This window comes from Clarias gariepinus, chromosome 6 (genome assembly GCF_024256425.1).
Source record: "Clarias gariepinus isolate MV-2021 ecotype Netherlands chromosome 6, CGAR_prim_01v2, whole genome shotgun sequence".
Classification (NCBI taxonomy): Eukaryota; Metazoa; Chordata; class Actinopteri; order Siluriformes; family Clariidae; genus Clarias; species Clarias gariepinus.
Window position 1 is genome coordinate 8,410,207 of NC_071105.1, and position 25,512 is coordinate 8,435,718.

The 25,512-nt window shown below is 39.9% G+C and overlaps 1 protein-coding gene across 1 annotated transcript in view; it reads left to right on the forward strand.

Annotated features, from left to right (window-relative positions):
* Positions 1-25,512, forward strand: part of nos1apa (nitric oxide synthase 1 (neuronal) adaptor protein a) — a 132,025-nt gene that overhangs the window by 98,963 nt on the left and 7,550 nt on the right. The window contains exons 6-8 of the mRNA XM_053498459.1: positions 975-1,116; positions 3,739-3,896; positions 23,193-23,354. Coding sequence (XP_053354434.1) covers positions 975-1,116; positions 3,739-3,896; positions 23,193-23,354 — 462 coding nt within the window. The remainder of the gene's footprint in view (positions 1-974; positions 1,117-3,738; positions 3,897-23,192; positions 23,355-25,512) is intronic.

Sequence of the window (25,512 nt, forward strand, 5' to 3'; positions counted from 1 at the left end):
GACTTTGTTCCTTCCCTTGGACCTCAACGAATACAGCTGACTATTTGCTTGTCGTCCTCCAGAGATAAACCCTAAGCAAATGTTTACTAGAAATGCGTCCAAATGCATGAGTGATCATAGAAATATGATGTGTTTACACCCAGATAATGTGAGCTAAAGTGTATAGATGTCGACATGCATGCCATTTCAAAGAACAGATGTGTCTACATTAGAGTCAGATAAAAGACTTGAAATTATGAATGAGAACCATCACGACATACAAATCTGTTCTGACCAGCAACTCAGAATTGAACAGTGTGGCTTGTTATGTGAACCAAGCCTTGGTGTTGAAAAGCTGCTGGGGTTTTTTAGACCTTGAACAAGGCAACTATTGTACATCAAGACCGCACCGTTTGGGGAGATGGTAAAGGAAATAATATTATCATCATGTTGACACACTTAGTACTTTTTTTCTTTTCTTCTTCTATGTCTGTATATTGTAATTCTTCCCGTATCCTGTATCACACACAGGTTTTCTTCTAGATATTATCTCATTAGGGATCTAAATCTACATGTTGAGTTCTTTAAATCTGCTTTTTTGACAATACCTTTTGTTAAAAGGGCTATAGAAATAAACCTGTATTGGATTACCAGTCACACACTGAATAAAACATTGTTAAAGCAGTTCCCTGACCCACGCACTCTGCACCTGCACATAGATCTTGATTTCATCTTGGGTAAAAGAGACGGGCCCAAAAATGTGTTTCCTCTCACAACCTTACATCTAAAACCAATCTCTTATTTGACAGCACTGGCATCAGCAGTTTTCTACCTTTTCACTTGTTAGTGAGTCAAGCTCTCTCTCTCTCCTTCTCTCTCTCTCTCTCTCTCTCTCATTCTGCTCACGCGTTGCACATTCTCAGCGATAACATTAAAAGGCTAATTTGTTGTACATTTCCCAAATGATCGAGTTGTTGTTTTGTTGCTGTTCACAGAGCCAGGCCATGCGGATCGTGCGGACAGTGGGTCAAGCGTTCGAGGTCTGCCACAAACTCAGCCTGCAGCATACCCAGCAGAACGCAGATGGCCAGGAGGATGGTGAAAGCCCCAAGACCTGCACAGACTCCGGTCTACAAGGTAAAACCTATACCTGGTCACTCTCATACACTCTCATGTCATTACATAATGACCGACGATCAGATTCGGATAATGGTGATGCTGAATGCTGAGTGGTTGGCAACAGATGAGAGGGGAAATGAGGTTGCTGCTGAGGTTGTAACAGAAACAACCAATTTTTTAATTGGATCTTGAATTGGTTAGCATTGTGGCCTCGAACATCCAGGGTCGTGGGTTCGATTTCCACCTCAGATCTGTTTGTGTTGTTTGCATGTTCTTGGTGCTTGGTGGGTTTCCTCGGTGTACTCTGGTTTCCTCTCACAGTTCAAAGACTTTCACATTACTGTTCTCAAAATGTCATTGGTGGCACAGTGGTAGTGTTCTCACCTACCATGTCAAAGGTCCAGGTTTGATTCCCAGCCATTGCACAAAACTCCAGCCACTGGATGTAGTGCCGGCCCCAAGCCCGGATAAAATGGGAGGGTTGCGTCAGGAAGGGCATCTGGTGTAAAACCTGTGGCAAGTTGTTGTGCGGATCAGTTGCTCATTAACTGGAGTAGCCGACAGACTAACAACTGTTCCCAAAATGCAGCGTGTGTACCCTACGACGGATTGGGCAGCCTGGACACCACCTCCAGGGTGTCCCCTTCCTTGTACCCCAAGTTATCTGGGATAGGCGTCAGGCCCTCCCACAAGCCTGTAAATGGTAACTGGTATAGAAGACGGCCACTGCGCCACTTGGGGAATAACCTATATATCTTAATTCAATTTATCAGGGAAATCAGGGATGGCTCAAGACATTTGCACTGTAAATATCATTAAGTAAATTTATCTTCATTACAGAAACTCTGTAAGTCAAATTAAGGTTAATGGTTTTCTTTTTGACTCAGCATGAGTTTGTAATAGATAGTGCTGGTTTTCTCAAAGAGAAAAACTGGGAAGAAAATGCTTTTTTATTCAAACAGAACATCTGAAGTCATGAAATCGCAAGCACAAAGGTTCATACTATTAGTTAAAATGTCAAGTGGGGTTTTTTATAACTGAAGTGCAGTGAAGTAAATTAGGCAGTTATGTAAAGCTATTCTGTTTGATAAAGTATGTTAATCTGTTATATTTCATTCTTTTGCTACTCGTGGGTCAAAATGATTTAAACCAATGCACATGCACTGTTTCGGTCGTATTAAAATATTAAGTAAGTCCTTTTTTCAGGATAGAAGGAATGGGAAGTTGCGAGATTGATTTAGTGAATACTATTAAACATGCCCTTCATATTCATCCCATAGACAGAAAGTCATACGTATATTTATATCTTTTCTTTTTAGTTTTATACTGAGGACAGTCAGGCTTAACAAGAGGGAATTAGTCAAGCAGTGCTTGTGATGATCAATGGCTCTTATTTTTCCACTCCTTAAGCAGACAGATCAGGCTTATTATATTATCCTGCTCTGTGGCTCTTCATTCCCCCCGGAGCTTCTTCCTTTTGAAATGCATATGAGTTTCCTGTCTCCCACGCACCAGCACTCGGCAACACGAGAGTCACCCAGTCCCAGACCCAGTCCCTGCACCAACGCTAGCGTAGCCATCACTGTCACAGTGGTATGACATTCCTGTTAGCATCAGCTCCAGCACAATGTGAGCCTCTCTGCTTCAGTGACAATGTCAGAAGCATCATCAACACTCCAGTGAGCCAGTAGTGAACCACAGAGCAAGCATGCAGCTTTAATGCTCCCTATACTGTAGTTATTTTAGTGAACTAGAACAAGCCTCTGATTCCCTCACACATCTCTGTCTATCAACAATAAACCTTCAATACGTCCTCTGCATGAAGAATTTACTGAATCATTGCAGTTACACAATTTACATGCATTTATTCCTGTTATATATTCAGTCTGGTTTGTACTAATTTTATTCATGTGTTGCAATTTATAGTGAGCCTTAATGGAGTAATGTAATGTTTTTCATCTCATTGCACACATTGATGAAAACCAATAAATGAGAGACTTTAAAAAGGTCTTTCTGTTAAAGACATAGCTTATTTCAAGTTTTCTACACACTTCTTTAATCACCACCATCGGTATCCACACGGATCAACACCCAAACTTTTTCAACATATATGAAAAGCCTTCTTAATAATAACTTTACTTCATCCGATCTCTTTAAACATGAGAACCTGCTCTTAGCCACAGTTTAGACTTCAGCGTATATAGTCTTAGCTAGTAGGATTAACTTACCCAGCTCAGGAGGGCTTCAGGAATTTTCCGTCCCAGCTGATTAAGTGTGCATTCCAAAGATGATGAACCACTAATGGAGAGATTTGTCTTCTGTCCTAGCTGGACGCTGATGGTCTGCTGGTTGCCCATCTGGGCTTCCTCAATGTTGCTCTCCTGGCTGGCTAACCAATGTATTTGGTTTCTAATATCCCACATCTTGTTAAAGTTTTCGTGTCTTTTGTATAATGAAAGATAATCTATTTGCCCATGGCAGCAAGTGCATTCTAAACTTTGAATGAAAGTGGGGTATTTGTTATAATATGGATATAGATAAAAAATTAATATAAATATCAATTTTTTTAAACTGTTTTAATATTTTGTCTACTTGGTGAATTAATCTGATACGATAACACTGACGGTAAATTGTTTGTAGACCGGGAGTTGACCGGTGCTGAGAAGACACTGGCTGAAGAGACAGACATCGATGCAGAAGAGCCGCCGGTCCCCGACAGCACGGTGGACGAGTTCAGCCGAGGCGTCACCGACCTGGATGCTGCTAAGACAGACGATGAGGGTGTGAAGGACAAAAAGGTAAACAGCTGCTGCATTAGACTTCCTGATCTCCAGAATAAACAGAGTAACAGGTGTCTGCAGTCATGCAGTTAGCATGAAAGAATAGGTTCTCAATTGATAGCATATCTGAAATAGCATTATTGAAATACATTTATTTAACTAATAATGATTGCTGAGTTAGTTGGGATCTCAGACAGGTCTCCTGGAAAACTAAATCTAAAAAAAGGCCAGACTCTCGTAGTGTTTATGAGCTATGCTTAAGCCAATTTTGCTAAACAAATATACCAAGGCTTTGTTGCAAAGTATTAACCAAGAAAAAGTGTTAGTATAATTAAAATTTTATTTTTATCTATTTATTTACTTGGTGAAAAGTGCTATCCATCCTCTTCTACATACATGACAATAGTTGACACACCCACAATTGGCTAGTTTTCCCACCATTCCAGGGAACCACAGTGAATCTGCAAGTGAATGGAGCCTGATCCTTAAAAATCAACGGATACCTTGTCGCCAACTTGTGAAAGAGAGGCATGTGTCTCTGGGAACTTTACAGGAACTCGGCTGGGAGCTGTACAGTCCCGACCTCGCTCCAAGCCATTTCCACATTTTTGGAGCATTAAAGTAGTTTCTGGGAGGCCAGTGTTTCAGACGTGATGCAGGCAGTCCAACCATGGTGTACAGTACTGTGAAAAAAAAAACGTGATGGTATGCAAGCACTAGTGAAACACTGGGATAAGTGCTTTAGTGTAGCCGGGAATTGTATAGAGAAGTAAAGGAAGTTTTTACTGTCAAAACGGTTTTGACTCGTAGATACAGTGTAAGGACTTCAATAGTTCCAGAAATTAGCTCTTAGAACTTTCGGACCCCAACTCAGAGACTCATGTTGGCCTAACATTTGCTTTATGGCGTTGCCGTCATTATTACTGTAACTCGATCCAGGCTGCTGGCCGACTGATTTCCCTCGAGAACATTTCCACATATATTATAGAACTGCCTTTGGGCAGATGTACAGTATATGTGTGTATGCTTGTTTTATTTATATATATAGGTCTCTTTTGGGTGTTGAAATGTGATTAGGAGTGCACGGTGATGACATGGGGATCACGTTGTCAGCTGAGAAGATGAAGTTTTGCTATTCAGAAAATTGGAAAGCAATATTTTTTTGTGGCGGAATGTCACATGCTGCTACTGTAATTTATTTATTCTGTGAAACGTTTGTGTATGATGCAGAGACCCATTAAAAACACATTCTATTCCCCAGGAAAGTATTTAAAAAATGAAATGAAATGAAATGAAATGAAATGAAAGTGCTTGCTTCCATGACATCTGTCACAACGGCTGTTTTTTTATGTTTGTGCACAACAGCAATGTATAAATTTTTGCACCGAAATGCCTACTGTAGCATGTATTCATATATATATATATATATATATATATATATATATAAAGGACCAGCTGTGTGTGAGTGGCCCTAAAATCCGACAAATCGTCCTTATTCATTCAGAACACTGTGTCCATGTGGGGAGCAGTAGATGATGTCTCGGCTAGTTAAGATGTTGTTTCGTATTAGTAACAGCTTTGATTACATCAGGAGGAGGACTTACTGAGTAATTCCTCAAGATAAAAGCTAATGAGGCTAATTCATTAGTTGGTGCTGCAGTCTCATTATTCCTGTGAGAGGTTCGCAGTTGTCTGCACAATGCAGAGGAAAAGAAAAAAAAAACGTTCCTCCTATTGCAGCCTGTGCTTTCCACACAGTTACTGACATTCTTGGCCTGATGACTCTCCAACACACTGACATAAATATCCAACCTTTTGTTCTTTGGTCTGTTGGAGGAAATAAAACAAGGTTCCGTTTTTATACATTTTAAGCACGGATAGATATGAACTGCATTTCAAAGCAGAAAGAAATTATTCAAAGTCGATATCGACCTACCTCCATCCTAATGAATCACAGTGGCATTTCGCTTTAATGGGACTTCAGGGACGCTCCGTGCCTTTTCATCAGCCTTTTAAACTTCTGTGTGCCAAGTAAATGATATAGGAGCAGTTTTGAGTTTTGAGATGTTTGCTGGAATCCCTTCCTTTCGCATCCTGTTTAAACCCTTAAAACACAAGCGGCACAGATACTGGCTGGCAGCACAGCATAGGGCAGTGACAATTTAAAACAAATGCATGTGCTTATATGGAAGTCTTTGTGTTAGTGTGTACAGTAAGTGTTAACTGGGAGGCGTCAGTTAAAATCAAACCGTGCATTTTGGGTTTTTGTAAATGTCAGATAGACATAGTTATCATTAGGTGTAAATTTTGCCACTACCTGAATACGGGAATGACGTCACAAAAATAACAACCATAAAAACACGTAACGGCCAATTTGGGGAATGCCAGTTAACCTAATCTGCATGTCTTTGGCCTGCTAGCACGGCGAGAACATGCAAAGTTTATGCAATCAAACCTGGACCCTTGAGGTGCTAGGCGACAGTGCTAACCACTACGCCAACATGCTGCCTTCCTATGTGACCCATTTTTGTATTTTTTGCTCGGTCATGTTTGAATAATTGGTTAAAATTAAATAAGATTTACTTTAGTTCATCATATTGTCCATGTTGTGCTAAAAAGGATTTGTCACAATGCATAACCCTGAGTCTATATATGTATGTTAAAAAAAGAGCAAAACAAAAGAAGACTAAAATGCTCTGGCTATCGAAAGTTACTGTATAGAAAGTGGCTTAATAAAAAATACTCTCTCAACATTCATCCAGTTAGAAGAAATACCTCCTTGCATGAATGTTGAGATCGTACTTTTATCCAGCCAACAAGACAGGAGTTTCTCCTCTGAGCCACAATGTCAAGAGATCTTTGCCAAGTATTATAATCACTGTCTGCAGCTAGGATATTAGACGCACCTGGTGTGACTTTGTTTTATCCCCAAGCAGTAAATCATTTTTTTTCATTGCACAGATGGTCATGACCATCATTACAATGTCTTAAAACACACACACACACACACACACACACACATATTGTTATAAAAGCAGAACTGAAATGAGGAACCAGAGCTTTAAACCAGTTTTGAGGGAACCCACAATGATTAGTGGTGGTATTGTGTGGTATTAGAGAGAAAAGTGCTGCACTGGGAAGTCATTTGGGGACATACTAAAAACAAAACAAAAAAAAACTTTCTTTATTTTTTTTTCTCCTAAAGCACAACCTGAAGTGTAGTTGCTGTTATAGATTACCGTAGGAGTGTCTGAGAAATATAAAGAGCAATTCTTCACCAATTCTTCACTTTGCTGTAGGTAGCAGTTTTCGCATTACAGTTACAGCAGCAACAGGTTGTGTTTTAGGTCTAAGCTATATAGCTATACGAGTTTCCAGTATTATATATAAATTAGGGGAGGAAAAAAAGTTTGTCAACTGCTTTTCGAAAAAGTACAGTAATAATAAAAGAAAGAAAGAAACACAATATACAGTCAGTTCCATAAAACTTGAATATTAAACTGGAGATTTTCAGCTTTAGTTTTTGTAAATGTTTAAGAAACGACATTGTGTATGGACACAGCTAGGCCAAAAAATTCACACCCTACATAAGGTTTAGTTTGGCCTCTTTAACTTTAATGACGGCACCCGATGTAAATACAGTAAATACAATCTAAATACAATATGCTCGTAACATCAGGGCAGACTTCCTATTATATGTGTATTTTAAATATAGAAGTGATCATTTTTTACATCAAAACTATGGGTTTGAGGGATGTACAGTACCTCCAGATTTAAGGATTAATCCAAACGGGAGTTTAATCAGTATTGATTACCAGGGAAGGTTTTCATATTAATATTTGTGACTGTGATAAAAACTGCCATTGATTTATAGAGACTGCAAAAGCAGTTCTAGACATATACTGTATTCGGAGGAATATATCCAGCGGAGCCTCTTCATCCGAATGCCCTCTTATTACAAATTTCCGCCTTAAGAATTTAATCTTTGCAACAACAAAAAAATGTATCAGCATACGAACAAATGAACTGATTAGAACGGCGGCTAAGTTGCGCGTATGTCTAGGAGATGTTCAAAACTTGTGAAAAAACAGTGAAAAGCAAAACGAAGCAGGTTTCACCATGGGTCCCACGAAAGTTACAGCAAGGAGAGTATTAGTAGGTGAAGATGTATCTAAAGAATTATTATTGATCCAAAAACTCAGGTGATTGCTCGCTTATTTGTGTCAGATCACAAAGCCATACATGAATGAAAACAATGTTTTTTTTTTTATTGTTTTATTTATGCATGATCTACACATGAGTAATATAGATTTTTACAAATGTATAAATGAATTCGGTATCCAGATGTAGTCTGTGATGCCAGGGCAGGCTCGGTGTATAATGATTGCTCATCTCATGTTTGTATGAGGGTTTCTGTGGAACAGAAAGCATGATGCTATTGTACTCCACCAAGCAAGCAAGCCACTCCACCTTCAGCACATAGCGTACTTCAGTTCCTCTCTGCCTCACCACTGATTTCACTTCAGCACAAAACAGAAATGGGAAATTGTGCCTGTGTCCTCGTGCTTCTGTGCTGTTCTGGTGAAGCCTGGCAGCTGCTGATCAGTCACACAGAGGGCGGTGTAATCACACAGCCAGAGAGCTCCTCTTTTTTATTTTTTCCATCCTCAACCAGTTCTGCGTCAGTGTCACCATATGGATGCGTGTACAGAAAGACGGATGGTCGGAGTAACAATGCCAAGGACAAACTAATCCGTATGAATTAATGAGAGTTTGGTTGAGGCGGCCACATGTTTAAACATTAAAGTCACAGCGGAGTGGCAGTGAATCAGGGAGGCATTTAGTGAGCTTTGGCAACAATGGCTCTTTGTAATTTAATTTCTTGCTGTAGTACACATTGCAGGTTAGACCAGGAGGCAAGATACCTACTTGTGTTAATAGAAAAATGGTATTATGCTGTTTTTTTGTTTTTGTTTGTTTGGTTAACTGGTTTGTTGACTGGTTTGTTGGTTGGTTGGTTGTTTGGTTTGTTGGTTGGTTGGGTGGTTGGTTGGTTTGTTGGATGGGTGGTTGGTTGGTTGGTTTGTTGGATGGGTGGTTGGTTGGTTGGTTGTTTGTTTGGTTAGTTGGATGGGTGGTTGGATGGTTGGATAGGTTGGTTGGATGGTTGGATGGGTGGTTGGTTGGGTGGGTGGTTGGTTGGATGGTTGGATGGGTGGTTAGTTGGGTCTGTGGTTGGATGGGTTGTTGGTTGGTTGGTTGGTTGGTTGGTTGGATGGGTGGTTGGTTTGTTGGTTGGTTGGGGGTGTTGCTTTTTAGTTACAGCATGTTCTTACTTTTTGGATCTATTCTGTTGTTGCTTCATGTTAGTAATAATCAGAGGCGGGCAAAATACACAAATCCTACACTTGAGTAAAAGTAGACATTCCCTTACTCAAGTAAAACTAGAAGTCAGACATTTATTTGTGTACCTGAGTAAAGGTACAGAAATACCTTCCAATTTGCTTATGTATTAAAAGTACAGGGCTTGTAGTAGCTCACATTACTCTATTTCTTAGTAAAAATCTCTTTCTCTTTCTCTCTCTCTCTCTGTATCTTATCATTTTGATTTCTTACAAATTCACATTTCATACAAACTTAAATAATTCTTTTGATTGTGTAAAGCTGCTTTGCGACAATGTCAATTGTTAAAATAAAATTTTATTTAATTGAATAGTTAAGTAAAAGTACAGATATGTGCTGTGCTTTTAACCAGAGTAAAAGTTAAAAAGTATCCCCTAATACAGCTACTCATGTAAAGTACAGATACATGAAAAATGTACTACAGTACATGTACCCAGTTACCTCCCACGTCTGGTAGAGGTGCACTATTTCTAATATATTTTTATTTTTGTAGTAACAACTAATAAACAGGGACTTTTTTGCGAGTGGAAGTTCTATATAAACTAAGGCTAATGAAAGAAAAGGGTTCAAATGCTCTATTATTAAACAAAACTAAACTATAATCCCTATTATCGTTGAGATCTTACTTGATTAAACATCAGTCACAGATCGATTTCCCTTGGCTTATTGCTTTCTTTGTTGTACATGACAGAGTTCCAAGAAGTTCAGGGTCAGAGATGGAGTTCATTACACACTCATTTGTGTGAAGTTCACCAAATCTGCTTATTTCACAGGCCGTGAGCAACACAGATGAAGCTGAAAAGAATCGATGGTAGCCATAACGATAGCTGACAGGCTGAGGCCGGGCTCGGTCTCTTAGCAGACTCACAGTACAGAAGCCCAGATGAATCTAAGCAGGAGAGAGAGAGGGTTTTATTTTCCCTTGGCACTGCATCAGAGCACGGTGAAAGCGGTTGTTGCAGAATTAAGACATAAAACCTGGACATGCCTTAAGGACTTCGTAATGGCACATGCCTCTTAAGTCCTCAGTAATTACTCCCCTTTTTATGTACTGTCATTTTCAATGTAGTATAGCATAATAATTATGCCCCATCAATAAGCTAACTCTCGTAAATCTCTGATGTATTACTGTGCCATTTATTTTTATGATAGTTTCGCTATTCTTTTTTTTTTCTTCTTTTACTTAAGAAATAAATCAATTTCTCTAATATTTATCTCTTTCTCCAAAAGCAAAAAATATCTTGCAGACATTTCAGGCTTCATTAAACCCCTAAGCCTAGGGGTGAGGAGAGGGCAAAAGCGAAGGTTGGAGCCAAAGCCTGTGTTTAATGCATGACTTAGTGAGTAATTTGGCTCTGAACTCGCGGAGTGGAGACTCGTGGGCCTGATGGACCTTGACATATTGTGGCTCATTAGCCTCCGTCTACTAATGATCATGCCATCATTTATACCAGCCACAGGTACCTGTTACTACTCCATAAATACATCTCACTTCAGCTTGGCATCCTGTCACGACACCAAGGGACTTCTTTACCACATGCACGTTTAATCATTTTCCCTACAAATGTATGAGCTGCACATAATATTTATCGTTTTCTATTATTGTCACTGTTCATTCTCCCACACGTACAGTGTAACAGTTTTGAGCCACCCCTCATTTTTTCATATTTTGCTTCCAAAGAGACAGAACTTCTTGTATTTTTAATGTACTCTTGAGGAATTAGCTCTCCGGGCTTCCTGACGGCCTCTTTGGCTCCCTTTTTTTTGGCAAGTTTTTGGCAGTTCCTGGCAGTTTCAGTGGAATGTATTTGTGTTTTTTAAATCACACAGTGACCTTTTAGTCATTCAAGCATAATAAAACTTCTAGTTTAAGGCATGAACCAGTAATAAACAGGTGTGGATAATGATTAGGGCTCGTATTCACAAAGCGCCTTAAGCCCCAAAGTTGCTCCTAGTGATGAAATTCTAAAAGTTCTTTTAGAATTTTCCCTTATATTTAGGACTAAATCTTAGTAATGATAAAAATGATTCACAAAATATCTTAGCATTAAAACATCTTCTAAGGTTAAAATTGTTAAGAGTAGAGAGGAGGACTTTTAAGAGACTTTAGAGTTTCTATAGCAGAGGACAAAATAGTGGAAAAAAGAAACATTCTCCAAACACTAAAAGTAAACACTGCTCCTCTGTCCAATTAGTTTTTTGCTTTTTTTTAATTTTACTTCCTTCTATTTTTCTTGGATTCTCTTAGATTGGCTACATAACATTCAAAAGTGCAACTTATGGCCTCCTAGTGACGCAGTGGTAAAGCGCTCGCCCTATCATCCGGAGATCGCAGGTTCGAACCCCGGGTGATGCTGTTTTCCTCTCACAGCCGGAGGCACAGAGAGAGCTGATTGGCCGAGCTCTCTCAAGGGGGAGGGATAGGAGGTACTCGCGCGTCCACATTAATCACGGCTCTACAGCCAATCAGGGGCGTCTGTGTAAGGAACGGCTAGCGTTTTCCTCAGAGTGTGTTACTCCGCCCCTAATGGTGCGTGAGCAAGAAGTTCTGACGTCACACGGTTGGGAGGAAACACGTGATAGTCTTCGGCCCTCCCGGCTGAGTGGTAGTAGTAGCCTTAATGTGGGAGCCCCCTAGTGATGGGGAGGAATTGGCTACGACTAAATTAGGGGAGAAAATTGGAAAAATCCAAAAAAAAAATTTTTTTTAAAGTGCAACTTAAACAGACTGTCCTACAAACATGTAAATTGGTAAAAGCTGCACCATTTTGTTCCCATCAACATTCAAAAATGGATTACAAGTACATTGAAATCTTGGAATGAGAGTAACACAGTTTGTGAGTGTTCCACAAGACGAGCAAGTCTTGGTTTACGAGTACCGAGTATCATGTATCACGTATGTTACTTACTGTGTAAGATGAGAAGTGGAAGAAGATGTGTAAGATTTAGAAAATGAGAATTGTCTAAACCTCACAGAGGGGGTTAGAAAAAAATTTTTTTTTTCCTGCTTTAATGGCAGATTACGGGAGGGGCTGATTCCTCCTGTCCTTTTACTTTAGATTCACACACACACACACACACACACACACACACACACACACACACACACACACACACACACACAGCGCCTGCGCGCATAAATGGAAACTTTTATCTGTCTGAATTTATTTTTACTTTTTTAAAGGTAAAGTGCAGGTTAATTTTTTTTTTTTTTTTTTACTTTATATTTTGTTGTTAATTATTTTTATGTATTTATTTTTTGGGGCTGTGGAACGAATAATTTAAGTTTCCATTATTTCTTATGGGGATATTTAATTTACGAGTGTTTTGGAAATATGAGCATGCTCCTGGAACGAATTATGCTCGTAATCCAAGGTTTCACTGTAATAAAATCAGTATGGTAAATAAATGTAACATATGGCTTTTTTAACATTTGTCTGTTTTGATCAACTTTAAGATATTTAGCCTATAACAGAAACTTTGCATAAAGTAGCCTGTAGTCATGCTTATACAATTTTTTTATATACAAACATTATGTTTTTACTGTCTAGTCTGTTATCATATATTCTGTTTTCACAAAGAGCGCATTGAGAGAATTCTAAAAAGCTTTGTGAATACGGGCCCAGATGATATTCTGGTGATGCTGATTGCTGAGTGGTTGGAACAGACGAGAGGGGAAATGAGGTCGCCGCTACGATGTTACATAAACAGCCAATCTCTAGGCACTTTGGGCCAACTCTTGCCCCAACCCTTTTTTCTCTCATATTATATTAGATTTAATTAAGTGAAGAAATGATAAATCCAGGGCCAGGTGTTCAAATCTTGTTTTCTCAAGACATCTCAATTGCTTATTGGTGTTTCCAAATGTGTGTGTGCCTTGTTGGCACCTCAGCCATGGTGTTCCCAGTCTTGTGCCCTAAGTTTCCTGGCTTTAGGTCCCCTTGACCCTGATACTGGATAAGGAGTATAGTATATAAATATATTTGGATGGATGGGTGGATACACAAATGTAAAATAAAATGTCTTAAATAATATTCATTTATTCATGCATATTTCATACATGAAGCCCCACAGAGGGTAGAGACAATACTTCAATTTTTTGAAGATTACTGTTCTGTATTCTTGCATCATTTCTCCAGCTGTTCAGTGAACACGTGTATCTGAATGGTCAGTGCCATCCATCTTAATTCCTCCAGGTTTAGTCGCGTGTCTCATTCCGCAGTGGATGACAGAAGACTGGACAATCAAAGGACAAGCTTTTTGCCTTCATGGTGCTGCTGCACCAGCAAAGTGGTTATCTCTCTCTCTCTCTCTTTCCTCTCCCAGTCCCCATTTCTGTCAGCTCATCTATCTTCTTTCTCCGTCTCTCAGCTCATGTTTTGCCGGAGGCCGGTGAGCAGCTACGGATTCTTATGCTTTTCCTCCCATAAGTACAAGATAACAAATAAATCAGTGTAAAGCCATGCCCGCTGACATACACACTCAATCCCCTCTCATGGTCTATTAGTCAGCAGAACTTAAATCCTCTTCTGTGTGCTGCTTCATGGCTCATCTGGGATCACGAATCATTTCAAAGCAAAAGCAGGCCATTTTAAAGTGGAAGGTTTTTTTTTCATACCTGAAAGAGGAATCTCATTTGTTTTAGTGTCCACAATGCAATTTAGAAGTGACCTAGTTTGATTTGCCTGCATGTCCACTTTAACATGTACTGTAGTGCAAGGCAGGTAAAAATGAGCTACTTAGCCGGTCCTCAACATGATGATTCGATGTCGGATGGGAAAAATGTATTCAGCACCGACAAGATCTAAAGCACTTCACTGCTCCAGCCTCAGGTTTTTATGCGTCTTCTGTACCTGGTGGAGGTTTTTTTTATAAGTGGGATTGTTCTTGTCACAAATTTGACATGAAGAAACGTCACACAATGTTTCAAATAATGAAACCATGAAATACTGTAAAGAAAATAATGGAATATGTTATCATGTTCGGCTAGACGAACATATTTGACGAATCAGAATGTATGATTCTTGCGCAGCAACTTCTCCAGTAATCAGCAGTGGTGTTTACATGGTCAGTATTCCTCTGATTAGAGATTCCAGCTTAATTGTTTTACATTGACGCTGATCTGATATAATTTGCATTTACATTCTCAAAGCATTTAATCAGAATATGACTTTCTTAACATGTACAGAGTGGTTCTGCACGCTGTGTAGTGCTTAATCTGCTGGAAATTACAAGAAGAAGAAGATGAAAAATTACTGTGTCTTACTCCAACTTGTCCCCATCTTGTCCCCAATAAATCCCACCTTTTGCTTTTTGACTGGTTATCGGAATTAATTCTCATCTATGATTGTTTAGATCCTTTACTGACCATGAAATGGGAAGCTGATCAGCGTGCTTTCTCAATTAGAGACTGATTGATGTGGCGCAAACGTGCGCCGAAGGAATATATTTATTCCAACAAGTGAGAAACAATCAGATCAAGGGTATAAAAGGGAAAATTCACTCTGATTATGCCTGATTTGGTCACACTGTTTCCAAGCAGAAGTTAACATGATGCAGTTTTATTCCAATTATTGTGATGTAATGTGATAAGCACCAATATGAAACAAATCATATTTATAATTTATAACTTATGTTAGGGGCTCATCTAAACCTTTGTAAGCACTAGATTTTTAGACCTTGCTGAGGTCATATTCATGAAGCTTTTAAAAATTTTCTGAGAGAGCTCCTAAGTTAGCTTAACACTAGAAGCGCCGCGCCAGTGTCACCTACTTTTAACGCGGTTCACCGGTCATTTGACCGCCCATTGTTTTGAATGGGAAGCTGTTGCTGACACACAATGATCGCTAGAAACCCAAAGCAAATAGTTTAGCTCCAAGATCAACTTGCACTTGGACAATGCGCCATTCATTCTCGCGTTGATAATCAGCGATATATATTTTTTTATATTCAACTGAGAAAACCTACTACAGAGGGTTGACCCATGGGGGTCGGACGGGGTCGGGTGATCTGTACAAAATACTGTAGGTTTCAGACGGGCGTATCCATGACTAACAAAATGTTTTAAGCCTAATTGTTATTAATAAACTTAAAACTTTTTGTCACTCTCACTGTCATCACACACAAACTCACTAAAGGCAAACAATGATTTATTATTAGAGACTTACTTTTTCCACTAAATGGCACCCGAAGCTTTTGTCTTCTGTACTGTACATCGCACTTACGCCACCAGCATAAAAACTCTTTGTATGCTTTTTTTGTCATAAGCTTGGAACAATATTCTTTTTATATTTCATTATAGCTTGTAAGAGAGGGGGACAAAGTTCTCTATCGCTCGCTCGCTCACAGTCTGCTCTCAGTGCACTCCTCCGACCTATTTATCAGACCAGAGCAAATAAACATCATCATGTTTTTTCTGGGTCAGCAGGTGCGGGTGCAGGTGTTTGTATTGCGCATATTAGGACGGGGCAGGGTGGGTCGGGTTGTTTCTCTTTTCTGTTCGGGTGCATGAGGAATGACATGCAAAATGATAGCTTTTAGCAAGATGTTTTGACAAGAGGAAAAGATGAGTGTGTGTGTGTGTGTTTGTTTGTGATGGGAGAGAGTAGTCACACCTTGAAATGCAGAGTCATCCATCATGCTTGCAGATGCATGAGACGTTTCTCTAATAGAAAGCTCTACATGAATAGACTGGCTGTTATGTTTTTTTAGGTAGTTATTCTGTATGATTTATAGAGCTGGAGGTGTGTGGGTGTTGTTTAGAACATTTCCAGAAAACAGAAGCATATTTAACATCCCCTAAACACTCGCGCTTAAAATATATGATGCTGAGGATCAATCTGTAAGAGAAGAAATTAGCGCTTTAGTGACTTTCGCTGATTTATAGCCGATTTATTGCTTTACCGTCTTCTCTTGTGCTAGAAATGCATGTGCGTTAGAGCCGGCGCTCCTTTGTTCATCGTGTAGTACGAGAATGCGTTTCCCCCACACACTCAGCACATACAGTACTAGTCAAAAGTTTGGACTCAAGTTTGGATTTGTTTTTCTACATTCTGGAACAATAGTAAAGAATTCAAAACGAGGAAATAACAGATATGGCATTAGATACAGTCCGTTGTTATTTTAAGACATGGAGGTCAGCTGCTCTGGAATAGCTCTTGCAAGAACAGTATTGTCAAGTGCATTTGTAAAACCCATCAAGCACCATGATGAAACTGTATCTCATGAAGACCTTCCCAGGAAAGCAAGACCAAAACGTACCTTTGCTGCAGAGGAGAAGTTCATTTAGAGTTACAGCGCCACCTCGGCATCCAAACCTTAAGAACTTTCCCCTTAAGAACTGAACTTTGGTAAGCAATTTGGCATACAAAGCATTTTCGGCATACGAACATGTTACATATTGTTTGTGCTTTTTCTGCAAGATTTGGTTATCAAGGACGGTAGCAAGAAGAAAAGGGAACCACTTTCAGTTTTGTTTTTAAAGCAGCCGATGCAAAGAGGAATCGTAAATTTAAATCAAGTAAGGTTTAATATCTATTTATTTTATATTTTACTTCATGTACCTGCCTTTTCTAAATGTTTTGACTGTTTTTATATGAAGAAATATGATTATAGTGTTGGAAATTCGTGATATTTGTGGCGTGGTTGGAACAGATTATCTGCATTCACATTATTTTCTATGGGAAAATGCGTTTTGCAATACAGTACATACCCTGATTTAGCAAAAATCACTAATTAACACACAGCACCTCAGATTAGAGGCATTATGAGGGCTTTATAGATCATAAGTAGCAGATACATCCCAATATCAACTGTTCAAAGGAGATTACTGAATATTTTGGACGCTTTCCGTATTGTTTTACAGTGTAAAAAAAAAAATTAGGACAGACCACGGAGGTAGAAGGTGTGTCCAAACTTTTGACTGGTAGTGGAGGAGCCCAGATCTAACCCCTGCTGAGGCTGCTGCGTTATTTCTTGCTCAGAACCAAATACCTAAAATCACTCTTTTAATAACCGTCAGTGTCACGGCTCGGCTCGTCGCACACTCCCGGTGTTTTAATGAGTGAATGCACTTCTGTACACTCCGTCCACTCTCTATCTCTTTCTCTCTCTCTCTCTCCTTGCTGCTTTTATCTCTTTAAAACCAACAACATTTCCCGTGCACATTTAAAGTAAGAGATCCTAAACAGTGTACTCTGACTCAACATTTTTTATCTAGAATTACATACAGCATTATTATATTGTGTGTTTTTTTAACTGATAAAATTAATTGCAAAAAAAAAAAGGATATGCTTATTAATATCTAAATGATATCTCTGAGTACAGCTAGGAGGTATTATAATATAATCGCAATATTGGGGTATATTACATCACGAAGTTTATTTTTTATATTGTCAGTATTTTTCTCTTTTCTCAAATTTCTCTTGTCATCTATAAATCAAAACTGTCTTTCTGCCTGCATCCATCTGTCACATTATCCTAGCTATATATTTATTCATCTGTCTGTCTACTGATGTATTCATCTATTCAGCAGTTTGTCTATTTATTGATCAATCTATCTGCCCACACCTGTCTATCTGTCTTTCTAAATGTATGACAGGAGTACTAAGGACAGGAATCACCAGGGACAATACTATCACGATATCTAGGTGTAAATTTATTTTCTGTTGTGTTTCTTTCTTCTTTTTTTTTTTTTAGATTTTGTTACAATTTAAACAAACATCGCAAATAATTTGCTCCTATTTTAAAGGATGCTGTACTGCCTGCAAATGTGTGAATAGTTTAGAGAGCACCAACTGTAGGATTATAGAGGAACAGCACCATTTAAACAACTTTAACACATTCATTCGTCTTCTACTGTATACAGCTGATACTTATACTACAGTAGGTTGCAGCGAGCCTGAAGCCCATCCCAGGAGACTTAGGGTACAAGACGGGGTACACCCTGGATAGCATGTCAATCCATTACTGGACACACACACATTGGGAAATTTGGGAATGCCAATTAGCCTAATTTGCATGTGTTTGGACTGTGGGACGACTCTCCAGAGGAAACCCACCAAGCACAGTTAGAACATGCAAACTATATGCACACAAACCCGAGGCTGGAATCGAACCCAGAACCTGGAGGTGCGGGGCCACAGTGTTTACCTTCAAGCCACGGTGCTGCTCTACCACAAATATATATATATAAAAATGATTAAATATAAAAATAATTCAGAATTCAGTTTGGAGATACATTAACGTTTTAAGATTCAAAGAACTTTATTAATCCCAGAGGGAAATTGCTTTGTCTTAGTTACAGTTGCTTACAGTTTTCTGAGAAGAAAGGAAAAAAGTAATAAATTACAGACAAAGGGGAAAAAATTACTGAATAAAAAAATTCCATCCATGTTCACTGCAAAAAAAAAAAAAAAAAACTCCTAGTCATCTACTTTTACTTCTTATAAGGTTTTAATAAACCAAATTTAAGACGAGTCCATCCATGGAGCTCATGTAATCCAGAATGAAAACATTCACCTTTTGTCCAGCATTCATGCTTTCCACAGGTACCACTGCCAAGCCACCCAAATATTTTACTGAACACAGGCGTGAGACCAGATAACGCTGTACGTTGAGAAACTTACAATTTACCGTAAAATAAAAAAATTGTTTAAGCAGAATATCAGTGTCGCCTACATTCTGTTATTAAACCAGTCAGGTCCTGGCCTTTACCCAATGGACAAAAGTATTTGGCCAAACCTGCAATGACACTGTGTCCAAATACATACACTTCAATATGGAGTTGGTTCTCCTTTTTCAGCTCTTCTTGGAAGGCCGACCACAAGATTTTGAAGTGTTTTTGTGAAAATTTATGTTCATTAATTCTGTAGAGCATTTATGAGGTAAGGCACTGGTGCTGGACGAGAAGGCCTGCCTCACAATGCCTGGTTTCTGTTCATCCCAAAGGTGCTCGATGGGGTTGTTGTCAGGGATCTGTGTTAGGGCCAGTCAAGTTCTTCCACACCAAACTCATCAAACCATGTCTTTATAGTCCTTGCTTTGTGCACAGTCATGTAGGAATAGAAAACAGTCTTCCCCAAACTGTTGCCAAAAAGTCAATAAAAAGCATAGCATTGTCCTAGATGTCTTGGTACTGTAAGCTGAAGCATTAAGATTGCCCTTCACTTTGGCCTTTTAGCACTCGTTGTGAATTTAATAGTTGCTTTTCATTCAACATACACAGAGTGCTGTGAGTGAACTTCTCTTTTGGGTGCTCTCTCTGGGCTTCTCTCTATGCCTTTATATTCAAATTCAAATCAAATTCAAATCAAATTCAAATTTTATTTGTCACATACACAAACATACACAGTACGAAATGTAGTGAAATGCTTTATACGACTGCCATTGACCCTAGAAGAGAATTAAAGTTTAGAAATAAGAAATAAATATAAATAAAAGAAATACGATAGAAATTAAATAAAAAATTAAATTAAACTAGGAAAAATAGAACTAAAAATAAAAATAAAAATGTGCTAGGAAAAAATAGAACTAAAAATAAAAATAGAAATATGATGTGCAAAAATAGAAATCTACTGTACAAATTGAAATATACTGTGCTGTGTGTGCAAATATGCATAGAACAAAGTGACTTTGTGCAGAGGTTATTAAAGTGTCTTTGTGCACTGGTCCAGGATGTAAACATAAAACTGTAAAATGTAGTGTAGTTGTGAAGGTAGGTGTGCAAAGTTATTAAAGTGTCATTGTGCAATGGTCCAGGATGTAAACGTATGACATGTAGTGTATATATGAGGGAAGGTGAGCATGTAATTGTCCATAGTGTTCATGGATGTAAGAAGATTGATAGATTTGATCAATTATGAAAAAGATGAAAAGATTGTTAGTTCTGCATAGTGGTGTGGTTGTGGTTGAGAGACCTTATCGCCTGCGGGAAGAAGCTCCTCCTCAGTCTCTCTGTGTTGGCCTTCAAGGAGCGGAATCGCTTCCCAGACCGCAACAGAGTAAACAGTCCGTTATTGGGGTGGCTGAGGTCCTTCACGATCTTCCTGGCCTTGGTCAAGCACCGCTTGCTGTAGATTGAGTGCGAGTCAGGGAGCTCGATGCGGATGATGCGCTCAGCTGATCGCACCACCCTCTGTAGAGCTCGTCTGTCCTGCATGGTGCTGTTCCCGAACCAGGTCGTGATATTTCCCGTCAGGATGCTCTCTATGGTGCAGGAGTAGAAATTCCTAAACACCTTGGAGGGCAGTCTAAAGTCTCTCAAGCGTCTGAGGTGGTAGAGACGCTGCCGGGCCTTTTTTACCACGGTGTTGATGTGACAGGACCATGCCAGGTCCTGCGTGATGCGAACACCGAGGTATCTGAAGCTGTCCACTCTCTCCACTGGGCTCCTGTTGATGACGGGGGTCTGGTAGTTCCTCACCTGCTTTGTACTAAAGTCCACTATCAGCTCCTTTGTTTTACTGACGTTCAGGAGGAGATTGTTTCTCTGGCACCAGTTCTCCAGATTTCCAACCTCCTCCAGGTAGGCCGTCTCATCGTTGTTCGTGATCAGGCCCACCACAACAGTGTCGTCAGCGAACTTGATGATGGTGGTGGAGCTGGTAGTGGCCACGCAGTCGTGGGTGTACAGAGAGTACAGCAGGGGGCTCAGAACACAACCCTGGGGGGCTCCAGTGCTGAGAGTGAGGGAGGCTGAGACATGTCCGCCCATCCTTACTGCCTGTGGTCTGCCAGTCAAAAAAATTGGAGATCCACTGACACATTGATGAGCTGAGTCCCAGGTGCTCCAGCTTGGTGGTAAGTGTGGAGGGAATTATGGTATTAAATGCAGAGCTGTAGTCGATGAAGAGCATTTTCACATAATTCCCCCTCCGAGTGTCCAGGTGAGTGAGAGATGTATGGAGGAGATGAGAGATTGCATCGTCCGTGGAACGGTTTGTACGATAAGCGAACTGTAGTGGGTCTAGTGTGTCTGGTAGTGAAGAGATGATGAAGTCTCTGACCAGGCGTCCAAAGCACTTCATCACTACTGAAGTGAGGGCTACAGGGCGATAATCATTGAGGGAAGCAGGATGAGGTTTCTTTGGGACAGGAACAATGATGGACTCTTTGAAGCATGTGGGGATCACCGACTGAGATAAAGAGATGTTGAATATCTCAGTGAACACAGGTGCTAGCTGGTCTGCGCAGGCTCTGAGAATACGGCCTGAGATGCCGTCTGGTCCTGCTGCTTTCCTGGTGTTCACTCTCTTGAAGGCTCTCCTCACGTCATGCTCTGAGATGATGAACGCGCTTCCGGTGCTGGCAGTGACTTTCTGTCTGCAGCCGTGAGCGCCGCTAGCATTAGCATCGCTAGCGTCTTTAGCTGCAGCCTCGAAGCGAGCATAGAAAGTGTTCAGCTCGTCTGCCAGAGACACGTCTGACCGACAGGGTTACGGTGCTTGTTGAAAGTCCCAACAGGAGCAGTCTGGTGGAGCTGGGGCTCAAAACGCCAACCTTGTGTTCAGTAACTCAGAAACGTGACCCCCTGGGTTACCACTGCTCAAATAAATAGCCACAGGTGGAAAGCATTACATGTTACCTGCAGGTGATGCTCGAGGAACCAGCTTTATTTTTTATTTTAACAAAAATATACCAAAACCTAAATGAATGCTTAACACTAATGAAAACCTAACAATAGCCCTGGCCCAATTTAACCGATGCATATACAGTTACATCATCTATGGCTTATATTGGATATTTATTGTATTAAATTTTCAAAATATTAATTTCCTGATCTTGCTACAGTACATGAAATAAAATGGTTACTACACTAGCAGCAGTGATCACCACCAGGGGCTCAGGATTTGACCAGGATTAGCATCGTTTCCCCTCTGGATAGCTGATGAACACAAATGTCAGCGGAAAACAGATAAAACTGTCTTCCAGGTTTTTGACCTCATATGATGTGGCATTATAAAACCACAGACACATGGCAAGGCGAAATGCCAACTGGTTCGACATCACAAGCAAGAACTCTGTAAACATATTTTGGTATTTTTAGCCTTTTGGTCTTTTTGCAAGACAATTTTCCTGCTTTCTAAAATATGAATGCCTTAAATTAGAAAATGATCTGGCAATAGAACGAGAGAAAGATTGCTGAAAATAGTACAATAGATTTAGATCTAGAAATGGGTTTAATATGCTTACATTCAGTTTATTGTTTATTTTAAAATAGTATAAAACCTCCTCCATAAAAAGATATTGTGAAGATGTTATGTTTTTTAATGTACAAGGTGGTATCAAAACGTTTTGAGACTATTCATGTAACCCGCCAACAGATGGCAGCACAAGGCTACACACACAGACACAGGGTATAGCAACCTTCATAAGTTAGTGTGCCAAAAGACCTCGTCCTGCGTACATCGGGAGCTGTGCAACTGGTGCTATTCTGACCACCTACTTTAGGTACCTGTCTGCTCTTTCTTCATGTACAGCAAGTTTTTCGCGTTTAACTGGGCAAATCTCCCACAAGGACGTTTGACATGATTTGGCAAGATTATGGAGATGCTGCAATGAGTCGTTCAAGGTGTTTTGAGTGGCACGTGCGCTTCACGAGTAGAAGAACATCACCAGAAGACGACAAAAGTCATTCCACCCAAACATACATGTGTTCAGTCACCAGGAAGAGTTACTGTATAATAAAGATACTTTTAAGGTGATTTCAGAGAACTACTTGGATGTCACAGTGTGAGAAAGATCAATGGGTTTAGATTAGGTTATTATGGAGTTAAGAGGATTACCGCTAGGAGTGCATGCTGTTTATGGAAATGCAAATGCGGGATATATTTGCCATATGAAACTTGAAACTGGTGCTGATCAGCATCTCTCTCTCTCTCTCTCTCTCTCGCTTTCTTTTCTATATCACAGCCCTGTGAAGATGCCTCCATCCTGCTGGCTTCTCCAAAGATGCTACTCCCATCGTGCAGTGAGTTGGCAGCCAGCACGCCGCTCTCCATGCACCACCAGCTCCAGCTCCTGCAGCAGCAGCTCAGCCAACAGCAGCAGCAGACCCAAGTGGCTGTCGCTCAGGTACGAGGCACAAACAGACAGATATTCTGCACAACAAGTGTTAGGATCAAACTGATAGTGTTTTATTGGCTTCTAGCCTATGTGCAATCATTAAAAAGTAGAATTTTGAATATATATGTATATTACCTGGAGTTAGCAGAAATCCAGGCTCATAAGAAAAGATTTCTCTCGACTCTGGAAGTACTTTGAAGACAGCTGCACGCGTCTGCACAGGGACATCAGCCATCACTAATGTAGATTATTACCTTTGAAGTGAACTATCAAAGAGTGTCAGTCACAGTTTATAAACGAATCTCTTCATTTGTTTATCTGCGGCGTTATCCTTTGGGAAAATCCAAGATGAAAAAGATGATGGGACTTTACAAGGTTCAGACTTGCTCTTTGTGCATGCAGAAGACAAAGTTTTTAATTTGATCACAGTTCTTTTTGAACTCAACTTGTACATGAGCATGTAGTTCTGCTCAGCACCTCTTCCTCACATTGCTTATACATGGTGATTCACTCGAAACAGGCCCCGAATATTCTGTAAGAACTCTTGCTACAATGAAGCAATCTGAATAATAATTAAAAAAACAAAAAATACGTTGTACAACTATATACCTTGACGTGCATTTTATGAGATGTTGGAAATGATCTTTTTTTTCTACCAGACAAATTTCGACGCGGTGCTCCATTTTACTAAATGTACCAAAACCAGTCACTGTATCTGACTCTTTTCTCCATATTGTGCCCACCATAACAGTCCAACTCGGGGGCATCCCGGCATGTGTGAAGCTTTATATACTGAGCAGCACGTTGTACATTATTTTGTTTAGATTGCTTCATCCTAGCGAGAGTTATAACAGAATATTCAGGGCCTTTTACGAGTAAATCACCCTGTACTTTTCCCCATCGTCACTGAACTGTCACTGGAAATATCAGGAGGATATGAGGATGATGATGTTCAGCCCATAATATTACGGCAAACAGAGCTCATAATGACACATCCTTAAACCATCCGCTAAGAAAATAACCTTCATTACATGATAGAAATGATTCCTTAGCTCTCTTTAACACTCAGCCTTGTCTAAGAATAATTACTCACCCCATTGCACCGGAGAGAGTTTTTTTCTTTTTCCATTACACTTCATCGTGATAGAAAAATGGTATATCTGCTGTAAGTGCTAATAGCTAATAATGGATGTTACGCCACATTAAACGTAACTATTAAAGGATTAAAAAAAACATTCCATTTTCACACACGTATTCACCGATCAGCCGTAGCATTACAAAGTAAATCATTATGCTCAGTATTGTGTAGGGGCCAGCTCTAGATCCTTAGGGAATGACTTTACAATACTGTACCTCTGGAGGTATGAGAAGGTTTGAAGGTTTGCAACAGCATGTTGGCAGTGGATTCTTTGGGTTCTGTGAGTTGCAACGTGGGGCCTCTGTGGATCAGCCTTGTTTGGTTGGCGCGTTCCATTCCTCACCGAAAACACCTATATATTTGGAAGACGCCCTTATCCAGGACGACTTACATTTTTATCCAGCGTTGCCCAACAGGGGAAACTTGGTGGATCTGCTGATATACCTTTGGCCGCTTTCTGGAATAGGAAATACCTCATACACACTTATTTAAAGATGGCTCATTGTGTTAAGGCTCTGAGCTACTTATCAGAAGGTTGACAGCTGGACCCTCGAGCAAGGCCCTTAACCCTGTCTGTTCCAGTGGTTCAAGCACCCCAGCCTACTAACAAAGCTTATGAAGAGTTTCACTGTGCAGTATCGTATATGTATCTATCTTATTGATATATAGAGCCGAACCAGGTCTAAATCTTTAAACCTGGGAAAATTTCATTTATTTATGTATTTATTGCTTATCAGCTTTATTTGTTGTTCCTAAACTGATAAGGTTCCACATACACACGCTCTCTGTGCTGTATCAGCGATTTCCCAGGATCCCCCTCCCACTTTAGAATGCAGTCTTCTGTATCCCACTCCAAGCGCACAGACTATCTGATAGTGCTCACCATCGGTCAGGACAGCAAACAGATTACCTTTTTATCAGTCTGTCTTATCTTAAGGACACCAGAAGGACACAACTGCATAATCAGTCAGTAGTGCAAAAGAGGTGTTTCCTATACCAGACACTCACTGGCAGTGTGCTAGAGATATG